At 40.2% G+C, this 18372-nt stretch overlaps 1 protein-coding gene across 7 annotated transcripts in view; it reads left to right on the forward strand.

The window, feature by feature from the left end:
* Window positions 1-371: 371 nt before the first annotated feature.
* The window catches only part of TDRD15 (tudor domain containing 15), a 166069-nt gene continuing 148068 nt past the window's right edge, over window positions 372-18372 (forward strand). For 3 of the 7 annotated variants that reach the window (XR_001874461.1, XR_001874462.1, XR_001874463.1), the window contains exons 1-2: window positions 372-547; window positions 1723-1803. Coding sequence is in view for 4 of the 7 variants with exons in the window: in XM_017813132.1 (XP_017668621.1) it covers window positions 3681-9653 (5973 nt within the window). In the remaining 3 variants the exon portion in view is untranslated. The other 4 variants (XM_017813132.1, XM_017813134.1, XM_017813135.1 and 1 more) reach the window with 4 other exon arrangements.

The following is an 18372-nucleotide window of genomic DNA, read 5'->3' on the forward strand; positions in this document are numbered from 1 at the left end:
CGGGAAAATAACAACTAAACAAACAAAACCCAGAAAGAAACAACAGAAGAAGGCACGACTTTATACGGAAAAGCCAATGAGCCCCGCACCGCCCCCGCGCAGAAAGGCGGGATTCGAACCGCCGTCCTCGCCTCCAGCCCCGTCCTCCTCACGAGCGGCGCGAAGGGCGCGGGCAGTGCCGCGGCGCACGCGCGTTCCCAGGCAGCGTGTGCCCACCGCGCGCTGCGCCGCCATTTTGGGCGTGGGGTGCGAGCGGTGGTGGGGCTGTAGTGTTGTGATCCTGTGGTGTTGTGTTGTGATCCTGTGGTGTTGTGATCCTGTGGTGTTGTGATCCTGTGGTGTTGTGATCCTGTGGTGTTGTGATCCTGTGGTGTTGTGATCCTGTGCTGGCGCCTCTGGCTCTCGCACGGTGCTGTCTCGCCCGTGAGCGGTGAGGAAGCCGCGGCAGTTGCTGACGGGCGCTGTTCTTCCCTCTCGGGTCTCGCCTGGCGGTGGCAGCGTCCGCGCGGTGCGGGGCCGCGCCCGACTCCGTGCCGGCTCCTCTCAGGTAGGCGCGGCGTCGGACAGCCCCGGGCAGAGCGGCTGCTTCGGAACACGTCCCTCATGTCCTGCACTTGGTTGCATTTAAAAGCCCTTTTTGTTGTGCCATGTGTTGCCTGTATGGTAGGTGGTGAGTTATACAGCGTGCATTTTGGTGGCTAAAGCGTTGCAAGCAAAAAAGTAAGTGAGTGGTCTCTCCTGCTTGGAAAGTAGGTCGTAGACACCTGCATTGTATTTCTCTGACTGGGGTGGTTTTTGAGCTGCAGTGGAAAAAGAGTGGTCAGACCATGCTTTTAGGAAGGTGGATTCAGTTTTGTAATTATTTTTTTTTTGTGTGATTTTAAGATTATAGTTAAACTAGGTGTGAGGAACTCTTACAAGGTGTGTTTGTTGGGCAGGAGGAGGATTTAGAGAATCACAGAATGGTTTGGGTGGGAGGGACCTTAAAGATCATCCAGTTCCAACCCCCTGCCAAGGGCAGGAACACCTTTCCTTAGACCAGGTTGATCAGAGCCCGTCCAGGCTGGCCTTAAACACTTCAGGGGTGGGGCATCCACAAATTCTCTGGGCACCGTCAGTGTAAAGAATTTCTTCCTAATATCTAATCTAAAACTGCTCTCTTTCAATTGGGAGCTGTTCCCTCTTGTCCTATTGCTCTATGCCATTGTGAAAGTCCCTCTCCACCTCTTTTGTAGCCCCTCTAGGTACTTGAAGGTGCTGTAAGGTCTCTCTGGAGCCTTCTCTTTTCCAGGCTGAACAGCCCTAGCTCCCACAGCCTGTCTCCGTGGTAAAGGTACTCCAGCCCTTTCATCTTTGTTCATCTTTGTTCATCTTTGTGGCCTCCTCTAGATCCTCTCTAACATGTCCCCATCTTTCCTTTGCTGAGAACCCCAGAGCTGGATGCAGCACTGCAGGTGGGGTCTTAGTAGGGTGGGGCAGAGGGGGATAATCCTTTTCCTCTGCCTGCCCCCCATGGTGCTTTTGAGGCAGCCCAGGATATGTTTGGCTTTCTGGGCTGCAGAGTGCTGGCTCATGTTGAGCTTCTCGTGAACAAACACCCTCAAGACTTCATCCTCAGCGCTGCTTTTGATAAGAGAAGTAGTAAAGGAATTTAGTTTACTTATGATTTCTCTGATGATTTTTCTACCATCCTAATGATTTGTCTACCATCTTTCTTTGTAGAGAGATGCAGAGTTGTTAATAATGGGCTGCTTTTCCTTTAGAAGGTGTCTTCTGAGTGAGTAAGCCTTAAGTAGTGGAAAGGTAAGTAAATAGCAAAAGATTATTTTTGTAAACTGTAGAAATGTGACTGTATCAGTGTGCTGCTGTTATTTGGGCTGTAGTAACAGGCAAGCAAATGTTGATGTAAAATTGTTTTAATTTGTTATGTATTTATGTAGGCAGGGCTTTGTTTCAGTGAAGGAGGAAAGAAAAGGCCCCAGAGCATCAGTAATGCCCCTTCAAAAGTTTGCTTCTCTGTAGTGATCAGGTCTTTATTCCCAGCAGAGAGAACCCTTCTCTGAAGGCTGTTTTCTTTCATTAACCCCCCCCCAGAATTTACCTTTCTGTTACAGGGAAAAGTGATAGAAAAGGGCCTTGTTGGAGCATGTATTTGGCAGATCTGGGTTTGGTACTGCTTTTGCTGTGAGGGGTTTTTTTGGTGGCTAGTGGTTTTAGATTTTTTGGGGGTTTTTTTTTGTTGCTTTTAGATGTGATGTATTCTTTGTCCTTCTGCCCTCCTGCTTTATAGTAGGAGTTCTCATTTATTTATTAGGGATTTTTTTATTATTTTTTGTGGAAGTAAAATGATAGGAAACAATATTTGTTCTGAGGAGAGCTTGGGTAGTCACTTCATGTATGCTTATGATGAAAACTCTCATGGCAGTTCCACTGAAGATTTTTTGCAGGCCGAGGAAGATCTTGCCCTAATAACTTGTTATTGAAACTGAAAGTTTAAATTTCAGCTTTACATAAAAATTCATAAATCAAGATTATTATCCAGTCTCTCCTTGTGTGTTTATCCACTGTTTTTGCATTTTGTTGTCTACCTCTGATTACTTTGTTAGAGGTTTATTTAAGGGAATTGCTTGATGAAATTATGGTCATGGACAGCATTTTTAGACAATGTGAAATCACAGATCCATTGAGTCATTGACTTGTGAATTGAACTGGAAACTGAGTTTAAAGACCAGATTATAGATGAAGATCAGAAAAATATCTGAAGGTTTTGAAGATACTTAAACTGTCAGAATTGGAACGTTGAGACAGTACAAAACACAGCTGGCACAATTGTTACTTGATGGAAAGTGAAGAAGTGTTGCACATGATGATGTGCTTAGTATGTTCTTGTAATTATGAGAATTTAAAATATACTATTGCTGTAAGTGATAGTATAGAGAGAGCCAGAGTATGTAAACAGTAAAGCACAGAATTATAAAATGTCAGTGATTTGAAGAAATGATTTAGACAGAAAAAGCAGGGTGAGTCCTTGGTCACTGACATGCTAAAAAGAAAGAGAAACAGACTGAAAGTACTTCTGCAGGTAAGGTCTGTTTGTAACTGCAGTTTCAGTGCAATGAAACACTGAATTGCATCTCCTTTGGAGAGATTTGCAGTTAAATTTACTGCATGTAAGTAGCAGTTATGAGATGAGCAGACATTACATAAATGACAGGAATTGCTTTCCACTCTTTTTTTCTTTGAGCAGACACACCTTTCTTTGAGAAAAAATACAGTCTTCTTGTTTGTCTGTCCTGCCAGATTCCGCATTCCTGCATGTCCATTACCTCCCTTGTCCCCCTAGTTTTTTGATATAATCTGAAATTGTCTCTGTTATTCTGGGAGCAACCTTTTGGTTAGAAGTTAATCTCAAGTGATAGAATTAGCCTGTAGCCACAAGAGTGAATCCAGAGGTACTTTCTTCATGTTATCTGAGCGTGTCTTTCAAAGGGAATTGTGTCAAGTGTATCCCAGTTGCATAAAACATGACATTCTAAAACGTTTAGCATACATTTTAACCAGAATTTTAAAAATATGCTATTACAAGATTTTGAAAACAAATGCCACGTAAGGAATTAGTTGCAAAGAAAAAAATATGGAAAATTATCCGGGTGATCATACTTCTTTTCTTTGCAGACAGGATGGAATCTCTGACTCCTTTACCAGACCCAAGAGATATGAAATTGGAGATAAATCACATAGAATGCCATCCTGAGTGCTTGGTTATAATGTTCCATGCTCAGTACAACACAGGGTGTGAGCCTGACTATTACATACTGCAGAATGAAATACAGCGGGTGTTCAAAGTGAAAGAGAATGTTTGCACTGGTGGATCTTGTTTGGTGGAAGACACAGAAGGAGAATGGCACAGAGGAAGAGTTCTGGGAAAGAAAGGGACTATCTGTGAGGCTTTTCTTATAGACGCTGGATATGTGTTGGCAGTTGAGGAAACACATGTTGCTGCTGCTTGTGATGAATTGTTTCAACTGCCTCCAAAGGTGGTTTTGGGTGTTTTTGCAAGCATACTTCCTCTTGGAGACAAATGGAGTCCAAACGCCATTAACTATTTTTCATCTCTAGTGGGATTACAGATTACAGGACACGTGAAGGCTGTTATACCACACCAGGTGTTTATTCTAGAAGTGCCAAAGATTATTACTGATGTTCTTGAATTGAAGTTAGGTAAATTTATTGATGGAGATTCATTTTGTCTTATTGTAGAAACTTTAAGAGTGTTGCCCCAAGGAGTGCTTTGTAATAGAATGCCGGAACTATTGAAACAGAAGTATCCAGTCAGGGAGTTGTTTACCCTAAATAATTCTGAGAAAGCAACAAATTTTTGGCACGTTCCACATGAACTCTTTCCATGTCTACCTGTTGGCAGTAAAGAAAATGTAAAAATAACTGGTGCAGTGAGCCCAAATAAATTTTATTGTCAGATACAGAAGTGGCAGAAACAGCTGGAAGATTTGACTGGAGCTATGCATTTGTACTATGAAGCTCTTGTTGGAGAAAATACTACATCTTGTGATAGTTTAGGGCTACTTTGTGCTGCCAAGAGGCAAAATGGGCAGTGGCATAGAGGAGTGATAAAACAAATTCTCTCTGACCACGTGGAAGTCTGGTTTATGGATTTTGGTGTTACTGAAGCTGTGCCACCTAGTTGTGTTCAGAAACTTAGAGCTGAGTTCATAACATTACCAATGATTTCATTTCCATGTGCACTGTCTTGTTTTGGTAGTCAGGATGAAACAGTAATAAAATTTCAGCTGAAAGCCCTTATGCAGGCCTTGATAGGACAAACTTCTGTGTGTGCCCATGTTGATTTATACAATAACACGGAACACTTGTATTATATTACACTGCAAAAACAAGATCTTGGAATTACTGCTAAGCATCCTGAAAACTTGAATGAGGTAGCTGCATCATGTGACTCGCCTTTGGAAACAAAACTCACAAGTATTGCTGTAAACTACAAACCATGTCCTGAGAGATACAATTCATTTAAGAATTTTACTGGAAATAAAGATACAAAAACCTGCTTACCTGAACGGGATATTTCTTTCTCCATCCACTGCAAAAGAGAAGAGATGCAAATGAATTCTTTCTATCAAGCTTTTGCGGTACATATCATAAATCCATCTGACTTTTGGATTCAAACTTGTAGGTACCGGAATGAGTTTCAGGCCTTGATGACAAATATTGGCCACACATACAGTCAATGTGAAGCTGATGAAATGGTCCTTAAAAAACCAGAACCGGGGTTGCTGTGCTGTGCCCGGTATAGCAGAGATGGGTGTTATTACCGGGCTGTTGTCATAAAAGTGCTTCATGCAAACATTACTGTTTGTTTTTTGGATTTTGGAAATACAGATACGGTACCCTGTCACCATGTGAAAATATTGCTTCCTCAGTTTTCTGCTTTACCAGCTTTAGCTATGGGTTGTTCCCTTGCTTGCACGTTTCCTGTTGATGGTGTGTGGGTTAAAAAAGAAACTGATTTCTTTAAAAGTGTAGTGCTGAACAAACTACTGCTGCTTCATGTCATTGGAAAGCAAAACAACAAGTACATTGTTGATGTGTATTGTATTGGTTTGCAGCAAGGAAGTGTTGCTGCATGTATGGTTCAAGCTGGATATGCTGAATACTGGGAAAAGCCACCACATTCTGTTCCAAGGTCAGCACAAAAAAGGCACAGCTGTAAAAAATCAAAAATCAATGCAGAGAGCACTGGTAATATTCATAAAAGTAAGATATCTGGAAATGGAAACGTACTTCAGACAGAAAAATCATTACGTGTGTCTCCAATGCCTAGAAAATCTGTTGTGCCATCCTGTTTTGGAGAAGGTGCTGTCTCTAAAATGCATAAATCGGTATGTGAGGAAAAATTGTTCTATAAAGAGTTTGTGTTTAAACCAGGAGATGTTTTTGAAGTGGTATGTTCTTGCATTTTTTCCCCATCAGATTTTTCATGTCAGTTGCAAAGCAAACTGCCAGAGCTAAGTAACTTAATGGGACAAATTCAGACTTACTATGAAGATCATACCAGTCCTTACAAAACCGGACAGGTTGCCTGTGTTGTTAAATGTCCCAAAGATGGGAAGTGGTACAGAGCAACTGTTGTGCAGCAGGTATCTAGAGATGAAGTTGATGTGGTTTTTGTAGACTATGGTTATCGAGAAAGAGTTTTACTTAAAGATCTTCAGGCTGTTCTTCCAGATTTCCTAACTCTGGAAAGTCAGGCATTTCGATGTGGGCTTAAAAATGTACCCTTACAGGCTGACTCACTCACTTGGTCTGAAGAAATGCACAGACAATTTGAAGACTTCCTTTCTTCTTCTAGAGGACCACTGACTTGTGTCATTTATGCTCTTGTTCTCGTGAGCCCCGGCTGTTTATGCAATGTTGTTGACTTACAGACTCCACTCACTAGTGCAGAGGAATTCCTCAGAGAACGTGGTCTCATCCAGTCTGAGTATGTTGGACTGAGAAACCTTGCGTCTTTGGGTTCTCTGTACAGTTTTTGCTACTCATCTTTTAATATAAAAGTTGGCAGTGAGGAGGAGGTTTATATAACTCACATAAATAATCCTTCAAAATTCTACTGTCAGCTTAATCGAAACACTGAAACTGTGGAGGCATTGATGAAGAGAATTAGTGACCTAAGTAAAACGTTAAATAATGCAAAGTATGATACCAGCAATACACGATTATGTATAGCCAGATATTTTGAAGATGGTCTCTTTTACAGAGCTTTGACTTTTCCTGTGGAAGCGACATCCTATGTATGGGCTCACTATGTGGATTTTGGAAATAAGAGTGTGGTGGAGAGAGACCAGTTGATGCCCATTCCAGACTCTGCGACTGACCTAATATTCACACCTATGCAAGCTATTAAATGCTGTCTGTCAGATTTTAGGGGGGGAAAAATTCCAGCAAGCATTACTAGATGGTTTGAGGAAAGATTTCTTGGTAAACTGCTGAAGGCTGTAATTTTATCCAGAGAATCGGATGGAAAGATTGTTGTGGAGTTGTATGATGGTCAGCTCAAAGTAAGTCAAAAACTTAAAGAAAAAATATCAGAAGAGCAGGCACAGAAAAGCTGTATGGGACAATTTAGAAGTTATGGAAGAGTGAGATGTCACATAGAAGATGGCAAAGAAATTAATAAAGTAATTGTTAAAAATCCTGAAATACTTCAATTGGAAACCAAAGTGAAATGCCAAGTATATGATGACCAGACAGATACTGAAGAGAATTTTGGAGATGAAGAGCAAAGTGCATGTAGCACATCAAAATTGTGTAGAGGATCCTTAAAACAGCAAACTTTACAGAACAGCGAAGAACCAGGCTTTAGAAATACTTTCAGTGCTGTTCCGGAGAACAGAAAACCTCTGACTGGAGAACCTGCTTCTCACTCACTCTCTTATTCTGCTTTAACTTCAAAGGAAATAGCTGTAAATGCTCTCTCTGAATCTCATAATGAAAGACTACATTGTACAGGTCAGCAGGAAGGGAGTAATAAAAATACACCTACATTAATCAGTCTTCCTCAACGTGATATACAGATGAATACCGAAGTAGCAGTTTATATTTCTCATATGAATAGTCTATCAAGTTTCTATGTTCACCTTGCAGAGGATGAAAACTTAATAGTAAAATTAGCAAATGATTTAAATGAAAGCTTGGAGAACAGGAGTCTTGAAAATTGCTTAGATGAGCTCATGGTAGGAGATCTTATAGTTGCAGAGCATGAAGCTGATTGTTTTTACTATAGAGCAGTTATTAAAACTCTGAAATCAGGAAACTCCTTTGAGGTAGAGTTTATTGACTATGGTAATGCTGCAGTTGTAAGTTCATCAAACATCTGCAGGATTCCAGAAGAGTTCTTAGCTCTGCCAAGGTTTAGTGTTCATTGTTTTCTTAGCAATGTAAAAAGTGTTCCTGATGAAAGCTGGACTAAAGAAAGTGCTGCTTATTTAGCAAGAAAATTAAGTAATGAGCTAGTTACTTGCAAGTTCTTACAGCAGCATGGAGAGCAATGGGAAATAGATGTAATTTGTGATGGAAAGTCTGTGTCTAATGACCTTCTGCAGGAAATAGACGAGGCAGGGTGGCAAAACGCACAAATGTGTCATTGTGACAATAGGCCAAACCAAAATGGTAATCCTCAAGATAGAAGGTCTGGGAATGGTTTAGATGGTCAAAGTAAAACTGAGGCTGTTAGGATGAAAAATACTCCCCAAACCCCCATAAGTATCCTTCATCAAGTTATAAATTTTGGACAAATAGAAGCAGCAGAAGTGGTTAATATTTTGGAGACTGGAGAATTTTATGTACAGTTAGTTACAAATTTGCAAATACTGCATGAGTTAAATGTAATGCTTGACAAAGAAGCACAGAGAAGTGATTTGCTTAGAGTGGATGATATTGAAAAAGGACTGGAATGCATGACACAATCTGAAAAGAACTTTAGGTGGTATCGATCGGAAGTGATAGAGAAATTTGTCAGGGAGAAGTTAATGCTAGTTTTTTTCATGGATTATGGCACGTGCGAAATGGTGTCCTTAAATAATGCAAAGATGCTCAGTGATGAGATTAAAAATGTTCCTAAACAAGCTGTGTTTTGTAAATGGGTTTGGTTTAAAAACCTGAAGAAAATTCAGTTTGACCATGTATTAAATGCACTCCTGGATTCTGAAATAAGGATCTTGTTTTTGAGGTTTTTGAAATCCTCTGGTATCTGGGAGGTAGATATTTTAATAGGGGAAGTTATGTTTCAGGAGTATTTGAACCAGTTCTTAAGCCATTGTCAGACAATTGTTGGACCAGAAAAATCCAGAAGTACAAACTGTAAAGAACTTGGTATGTCATTCAAGATAAATTCAGTCATGTGGATGCTGCTGCGAAGTGGCAGAACGTATCCAGGGTTTGCAACTGCAGTTACTGATCCTTCAAACTTCAGTGTCCAGTTTGAAGTCTTCTTTGACTGCATGCAAAAGTTGTCCTTGCTGCTCTCTGATGTTCCTGACAACTTGCCAGCTCTCCCAAAAGAACATGTGGCCCCTGGTGCCAACTGCTTGATCAAATTTGGACTGAAAGCAGAGTGGTACAGGGTAGAAATTAGTGAAGTAACAAGTCAGTCTGTTGTTCTTACATTTATTGATTATGGCTTTCTGAAGAGCATTCCTTACTCTGAAATCCATAAACTTAAAGTTATTCCAGAAAGTCTGTTTTACTTGCCACGCTTGGCACAGTCTTGCTCTTTGCATGATGCAGTTCCTGCCAAAGGGGAACACTGGAGTGATGAAGCTATACTTTTGTTTCAGAAGCTTCTTCTTAAACCATTTCTGATATTTCATTTCATCCACTATGGCTCAGAAATGAAATTAGAGGTGGATGTTCTGTACGATGACAGCAGTCTTGCTGATGTCTTAATTGCTGCTGGCCATGCAGTCTGCTCTCAGAGTAGGTGCTGCCCCATTCCGGTTGACAGTCTTAAATCAGAAGAAACAGATTGGCAGCCTGAGTGTTCAGATTCTAGTTACTGTGCTTCCCTTTGTGAACCAGATTATAATTGCGCTGAAAATTCTGATTTTGCTGACAGAAGTTAGGCAAAGAAGAGAAAAGCTGTCTGAAGCACAGGACTATAATACTTGAAACTATTATAGTTTCAAGTAAGGAAGTCTAGTAAAGTGACTGCTGGAGTGTCATTAACAAGGGATCTGAGTTCACACAACACTGAAAGAAAAAATAACCTGCAAAAGATGGACAATACTGTGAAGACATTAGGATTTTTTCAGCATTATGATGATAAGAAAAGTAAAGTTGGCATAATACAGAGTAAATCTGCAAGAAGAAGCACTGTCTGAGACTTGTGATTCAAATGTTCTGCAGTCTGGGAAGTGTGTGAAGATACTGTCAAAAGAATTAGTTAAATAATGAATAGACTGCAGTTAGGAAAGCACTACTTCAATGCAAAAAAGAATACAGATACTGCTCTTGGTATATATTTTTTCTCCTCTAAGATCTCTTGTTATATTTAGACAGTCGTGTCTTTGACAAACCTTTCTGTTGGAATGTTCTTGCAGTTTTTGTGTGTCTATGTGTAAAACTTTATTTGCATTAACATGTTTTACAGTGGTGTTGTCTCCTCCTTGTTTTGAATGTTCAGAAAATGAAGATGCGAAACATATCCTTCTCTTTGTTTCTGATTCCGAAGTTTCCATGTAAGAATAGTTTGTCTCATTAGGGGAATGTTTACTAATAATAATCCAGAAACCTGGATCCCCATTTATGGGAGGAACGTGAATTAAATTGTTGTCAGTTAACTCTTGATGTACAGATGCTGTTGACCCATCTTAAGGTTCTCTTGGTATCTGAGTTGCATCACAGTTGGGGTCATTCACTCTGCTGAGCATGTGTTCCATTGATCTCTCTCCTTCGTCCTCCTCCTCATCTGTCAGAATGAGGAGAGGAAGTTTTCTCTGAGCACTTAGTCAAGTCAGGATACTGTTTTTACCTTAAAGGGAAACATTGGGAGCCTTTGCTTTTTTTCTTCTGTGTAGGAGGAGGATATTTCAGAACTGAAAAGTGATGGCATACTGTATATGTCTAAGAAGAGGGTTTTTTTTTCAATATCCATTCTGAAATTGTAAGAATTTGTCAGCTGTCAGCTGATTATTTATTTTTCCCCTCACTTCCTTCCTCAGTTGTTTGGACAAAGATAAAGCATGAAGAGGCCTGAAATATGAGGGGTTTTCTTTGTATTGTGATTGTTTGAATTTCAATGAGAAAATGAATGCAACCCTAATGATAGACAACACATCTAATGCATCTCTATAATGAGATCTAAGAACACACAACCCCCTGCTCCCCCCTCCCCCCATATCACAATGTATTTAACTAATATGAAAACCTGAAAGCTCTATTGGGAAAGTGGAATCTAATTTTTTTTAAGGGAAAGAGACGTGTCTGGGAAAGTCAAGTAAATAAGAAGTAAGACAATGCCAACTGATCTTTCTTTACAAGGTTTTCTCTGCTGATGAATTTTACATAAAGAAAGCATGCAAATATTTTCAGTGTACAAGTAAAAAATGCCCATTAGTAACAAATCAGAAAATGTGTAAGGTAAAATTTCTTAAATACTATCTAAAGTATCAGAAATTTTATGTTAATGTATTGATTAAATAGAGGGGTTTTTTGATGGTTTGTGATTAACTGTTTTCTTTATATTGCACTGTTTCTTTATATTGCAGAATTTCAAGTTTTTTGTACTTAAAAAAGTTTACCTTGTCAATACTTTGATATACTGCTTGCTCTTAGGATAAAACACAAAGTTGTACTGTGCAATGTTACTTATATTGAGTGATGACTGCACTTGCTGCACTGGGCTATGTTCATTGTAGTGCCAAGTAATAATTTTCATCTAGAGACACTAACACTTAAGGGTTAGTTAACTCTGATTCTAACTTCTGACTGTCTTTCAGTTGGAAAAGTGTTTGAGTGTCTCTTCTTTTTAAAAATCATTTGGATACCCTAAATTCCAAATATTAGATTTATTTGCAAGAATATGTGGGGTTTTTTAACTTGTAATGAGACTAGCTCATCATAATATTTCTGTTTCTGAAGGTCTGATTCTCAAAGTGCTTCGAGGAGAAACTAGATAATTGAAAGCATTTTCGGGATTATACTATACCTGTAAATACAGAAAATGTCTTGTTGCCACTGTTGATGCAGATTTTCAGAAGTGTGTTACACAGATGTGATATGATCATTAGAGTAAGTTGCTGGGATGTCTCGCTGGGATTTTTATGCCCAGTCTTCTTTCTTTAGTGTGTACCTCTCCTGTCCCCAGCCTCAGCTGTAATAGCATTTTACTTTTAAGTAGGAGAAGCTGTAGTCAGAACCTAGTGGAAAGAAGGTGTCATTTATTAATGATGTGGAAGTTTAGGTGTGGGAAGTTAGGTGAGTTTTTGTATTTGTTTTAGGGCAAGCATAATGCTGAACACACACGCACTACTTTGTGCAGTAATGAATTTTTTTGGTAAAGTTTAATTTGAAACTACTTTTTATCATTTGGTTGAATTTCCTAAATGGGTTTCTGTGTTTGTTTATACTGTGTCATTGATTACTGTGATTATTTTTATTTTTAATCCATGAAGTTGATAAGAACTAGTTTCATTTGTTTGGAATTAAGTGTTCCTGTGTATACTGCCTTTCTGTTGTGAATTAAACCAAAAAATACTAAAAATAATAAATAAATAAAATGCTTATCCTCTGTATGTAACTTACCTTGCCTGAGACATTCTGAATGTTTTGAAGCTTTCTGTAACCGTCGAGGTTGGTGAATGCATTGGAAAACACCACTACATCAGTATGTTCTTTGTTGGACGGTGCCAAGGAACAATCCTTGCCCTCTGGGCCAGCAGCTGTGGCATGTGTTATATCTGTCCTGTGCTGAATCAAGGTTTGTTTTTGAGTGCTATAGAAATGGCACCATGTTTCTGCCCATGCAGTTTGCAAGATGAGATGCCAGCCAAGCTCAACCCGCCTTTGCCTTGTCCTGGGCAGGTGTGCTCTCGCTGGCACTCTCTGTAAAGGCAGACAGGCCTTACCTGCTGGGTGGGCAAACTGCTACAGTGCCATTGTAACAGGTACTGGAGGGGGAGAGGTGTGCAGAATTTTTTCTATTCAGATAGTATTAACTGAGTTTTAGTAGCTTACTATGCAGTGTTACTCCCTAGAGGAAGTACCTCTTCCTGATTTTGCTGAATATTTCTGGCTGATTTAGGAGTAAATATAGTCTATTTGCAGAGGAAATGTGTTCAGACCTGAGCCACCAGAAATTGTGGGCTTGAGAGAAGGAGACTGGAAGTCATGTAGGAAAAGAGGCAGAGAATGAAAAAGTTTCACTGGGGTAGGAGGTGGGTGGTTCAGGCACTTTTAAATGGCTGACTAGTTACTGAATATTTGTATGGGTCAGGCAACATAAAAGTTTTGGCTTTCAGACAGAAATGTAGGTTTCAGTGCTAACTTAGTGTGTAAGGACTTTTAAAATTTGAAATAAAAAGGAAATTAAATAGGAGTGTAGAGTTTGAAGAACTCCTAAAAACTAACAAATTATCATCTATTTCATAAAAGCAAGTTTAAGGATGGAAAAGAGCCTTTGAAAGTGCTTTTAATTACCCATGATGTTTGCAGAGAATTGTATGTGTGTGCTTGGGTGTGTTTTGTTAGCTGCAGATCAAAGTCTGGGGACAAGTTTTACCACTGTCCATAGACAAATACACTTCTTGAACTTACTTTTTGCTGCCCCTGTGGCGCCTTATTTATGGCCACATTCCTCCCAGATAAACAGCCCATCGCAAATGTAATGACTGTATCCAAATCAGTGGATTCAGAGTATACAGGTAACAGCACAATAGCCAAGGGCTAATCCGAGCAATGCCCCCCTCCCAATCCGAGTGCTGGTCAAGGCCCAACTCAAACCAGGTTTGGAAAAACCTAATTTCTGTAGTTGATATGTAAATATGACTATAAGTCAATTATCTTACTCCATAAATAGTCCAGGAAAGCCCAGGGGCCGTTGGGTTCTCCTGCACAACAGCTGGGAATAATTTTTTGCATCGAGTATGTGTGGGGCAGCAGGAAATGCTTGATGTGAAAGGAGCTCGTGGATTCACCTGGGAGGTGTTTGTAGGGTGGCAGTGCCTCCTGAAGGCACACAGGGTGTGTGTCGCACTCCTGCCGGTGTGCGACAGGCAGGTTGTCCCGATGGATCCTGTGAGCTGCACTGACACCTGCCGGCCCTGTGCGCGCAGGAATCGCTCCTGGCGGCGCCTGCAGTGCTCACCCCGCCCTTGAATGTCCATTAAGTGATCATCTCTCTGCTTTTGGCCTGAGAAAAGGTGAATCCTGGATTCCGCGTCCAGCCGTCCGCTCCTCGGCACAGGAAAGACACGAGACTGTTGGAGCGGGTCCAGAGGAGGCCACAAAGATGCTCAGAGGGCTGGATCACCTCTCCTATGTAGACAGACTGAGAGAGCTGGGCTTCCATTTGGAGAAGAGGAGGCTACATGGAGACCTTCCAGTAGCTTTCCAGTACCTAAAGGGAGTCTACAAGAAAGCTGAGGACAAACTTTTTAGCAGGGCCTGGTGCAATACGAGAAGGGATAGTGGTTTAAACTAAAAGAGGGTAGATTTAGAGTAGATACAAGGAAAAAGTTTTTTACTATGAGGGTGGTTAAACAGTGGCATAGGTTGTCCAGAGAGAGGGTGGATGCTCCATCCCTCGGAACACCTAAGAGCAGGTTGGACAGGACTCTGAGCAATCTGATCTAGTTGAAAATGTCCCTGCATGTAGCACAGGGATTGCACTAGATGAGCCTTAAAGGTCACTTCCAACCCAAATAATTCTATGATTTGAAGATAGGCAGTGTGGGAGAAAAAGGTTGGAGATACTGTTTTAGGGGACGCCTGATATAAGAAGACATTTGGTGGCAAAATCCTGCTATCTGTAGAGAAACAGATACTGTGTTTGCAGACTGGGTGTTCAAAAACACTTAAAAATGCACGTTCCCATTAATGCTCACTAAATGTCTATTTCTCAGTTGTTTGAACACATTTTAAAATCTCATCTTTTTTTTTTTATTTCTCTTCAAGAATCAATTTTTTCCATAATAAACATTGAGAAAACAAAATCATGAAAATATTTATTCAGCTCTGAACTGACTTTAGGGATAGCTATCTTGATTCCTGCAGATTTAATAAGAAAGTTTCTAGGACTACTATGTCTAGATCTGCATAATGAAGGAATTAAAACTGTGATTGCAGCATATTTTTAGTGAGCAATAAACATTAGGAATCCTACTGGGTGACCCTGAAATATAATTAGGTCTAGTTCTGTGAAATTATTTTGCTGCAAATACAAAGAAATGGAATAAAAGTGGGGTTTAAATGGGTTTAATATTCTTTTTTTTTGTACTTTAAAGGAATACCAAGGTGTTAAGAGAGAAAACACTATTTGACAGACTTTGATTCTGATTAATTCTTTAGTTTTTAATCACCCTGATTTCATAAGAGTTTGAACTTAACACATAATATATGATCAAGCCCTTTAATTATGTTTATTTTCTTTTAAGCCATGGAGCCATTGATCTCCTCTAATCTGACATTCCATATAACATGGAATTTCACTTACTTTTGCATTAAGCCACTATTCCCCCTTCTGGCTCCAAGGGTTCAAACCTTCATCTCTCATTTCCCACCTTCAAGCTATAAGCTCGCTGCTGACCCCCTTGAAGCTGTTTCACTGTACTAAAAGTATTAAAGAGCTGTAATATGTCTCTCTCTCTCTAGCCACAGGAGTCAGGTCTAGGAACTAGACAATTTCTTGAGTGGGGGAAACCTATGCTCCAGGTTCTCCTCAAAGGAATTCTTTTGCATTTGATATGAAACACTCGATGAAACAACTCTGGGAGCAGACACTAGGACTTTCATAATCCAGTGATGTTCCCTGCATTTTGTACCCTTTATTTCCCCTCATTAATTTTGGATCCTTTTCTGCAAAGCAGGACACCTTTAGCAAGAGAGATCAAATGACTGATAGCTCTTTGATTAAAGCACACACCTGAAAAAAATTAAAAATAAGAAAAGAAAAATAAAAAGACCAACTTTAGTCTGAAACAGAGAATTAGCTTTGCATTTTCTTCACTTGGATTGACTGCACCAGCCTACTTCCTAGTAGAGTGTATCCTCATTTTTTTATTTTAAAGGATATAGCACAGTAGAGTATGAGGCAAATTAGTTTTATGAGAAGCTAAAGGGCTGTGAATGAGTGGATGGAAGAACCTACCTGCAGCCTAAGTTGGCTAATCTCAGGTCAGTGTTTCTGGTTGGCTGATTTAGGCATTTCTCCCTTCAAACTCATGAGTCATTAAGAACATATCCTGAAACATCTGCTCTGTGCCATGGGCTCTGGAGTGTGCTCTAATAGCCAGATGAAACAGTTAAGTGAAACTTAGTATGCCTTATTTTGTGCTTAATGAGAAGTAATGCCTTACAAAAAGTTTATGGCACTAGATCCAGTGAAGGGCTTGGACAGTATCTAACATTTGGGTTTCATTTCTCAGGCACAGAAACCTTTGGGGGGAATGCGAAGGCTTCCTGTAGACTGTATGGGGAGAAGTCTGATCTATCAATGTCATATTTAAAACAATCTACATATTGGACATGGTAAAATGTGAGGATGAGAATGTATTCTAAGTTTTATACCTTTCTAGAGCAAGGTGCTTTGTGTGGAGTAAGTAGAGACATCTGTCTCTGCAGTGTCCCTGAGCTACACATCTGAAAACAGCTCATTCTACACAGTGAACAGTCATTCATAAAATACATCCACCAGTTAAGTAGATAATGCACATTTTTCATACAGTGTATACTGTTTACATCACTTGCTCAGCTACTATGAGTTCAAAGAACAAGTTCCTATTAAACCCTTAGCCACAACCCATGGAAAGCATCTACAGACTATGACATTTTGAGAAGGAACAGTTCCCCTTCTTTCTGAAGCTGTGCAGCAGTGCGGGAAGGCATTTGGGATCCCTTGTGCAAAAGAGGAAAAGGTGTGATTTGGTAGCCTGGCTGCAGGGCACAGAACTAGAGGGATTAAGATGTGTGGTCTAAACACTTTCTTCTGTGACCCGATCACTGCTTTGTCCACAGGAGAACAGTTTCAAGAGGAGGGAATGAAAAGATTACTTATGTCATTATAGCTTGATGATAGAAGGTATGTTTTTGGACACTGTCAAGCTGAAAACAGTTCTCATTTTCTAGGTGAATGACTTAACCATTAAGCTGCTGATTATTAAGTGATTGCTACAGTCTTCTCTGTCAACTCATAAAAAAAAAAGAAAAAAATAGCATAGGAGCACTGCCCCATGTTTTATACAAAGTGGTCTCTCAGAGTAGCCTTTTCATAACTGGGGACCCCTAAGAGCTAGAAAGTAAGAAAGGCTGCTTTTTGAATGCTTGGCTCCTAAAGGATATCAGTTGAAAAAAGCCCATGCTTAGATTCTGAGTGTATGTTGGGAGCGCTGAGGTGCTGAGACTGAAGTAGTTCAGGGCATGCTGGGGAGTATAGTTCCCAGTGCCTGGGGAATTGGGAAATTGGACAGGGAGTCGGGTTGTAATTGCAGGTGCTTGCAGGTACAGCAGGTGCTGAACAAGGTGTTTTAAAAAACAAGTTTGAACCTGGACAATACAATTCTGCTTAATGCTTGCTGTAATATTTTATTACATTTGGTCCATGCACCCTAATTCACGCAGTTAGTTTTCTTCAGAAATATTTAATGTATTTTTAAAATCAAACTTACTTGTGATAGGTTTTTTTCCCACCAAAAATCGACCCTTTCTCATGTTCAAGGATGGATTAGGAAGATTGAGCTAAGGACGACTTTTGAGCAACCTGGACACACACAAGTCCAAGGGACACCTGGAATGGAACAACCCTGTACAACAGTCCAAGCTGGGAACTGGCTGGCTAGAAGGCAGCTCTGCAGCAAAAGGGGAGATGTATCCAAAATCAGATGTTTGAGCTTCTGATGAAGGTTGAATGGAGGTGAGCAGTGTGCCTGTGTGGTGAGGACATCTGCCCACAGACTGGGCTGGGTTTAATCAGTCTTCAGCTACCTAAACTGAAGGTACAGAGAAAACAGCCAGACTTTTCTCAGGGATGTGCAGTAGAAGGTGGAAGAACAATGGACACAATTTGGAGCAAAGGAAATTTCAGACAGATACAAGAGGAAAAAAAATATTCCCAGTGAGACTAGCTAAGCACTGGCACAGTTTGCCTGGAGAGGCTTTGGCTTTCTCATTCCTTGGAGATACAGACCCTTGACTGACCAAGGGCCTGGACATCCTGTCCTGGCTTTGAAGTTGCCCCTGCTTTGAGCACAGGTTTCTGCTCACAGGTTACCCTGGTACTTTGAGCAGGGGTCAGACCACATGGCCTTGAGAGGCCCATTCCAGCCTTACTTACTCTTTGATTAACTATTATATTCTTGGATTATGCACAGTGTATTGTACAAATACCTGAACTAATTTTAGGTGACTAAGTTTGGAAACATGGTTTCTCTGTAGTAACTAAGCTTGATCCCATTTGGGCAACTGGATTCATGCTCAGTACTAGACTTTGTATCATATTCAGGCTACTTCATAGCAACATATATATATATATATATATATATATATATATATATGATAATACAGCATAGAGGTAGTATAGACATACCCAATTACCACCATGCCACTCTCCAGGAACCAATATCCTTTACC

The sequence above is a fragment of the Lepidothrix coronata genome, unplaced genomic scaffold (genome assembly GCF_001604755.1).
Source record: "Lepidothrix coronata isolate B3197 unplaced genomic scaffold, Lepidothrix_coronata-1.0 Scaffold39, whole genome shotgun sequence".
Classification (NCBI taxonomy): domain Eukaryota; kingdom Metazoa; phylum Chordata; class Aves; order Passeriformes; family Pipridae; genus Lepidothrix; species Lepidothrix coronata.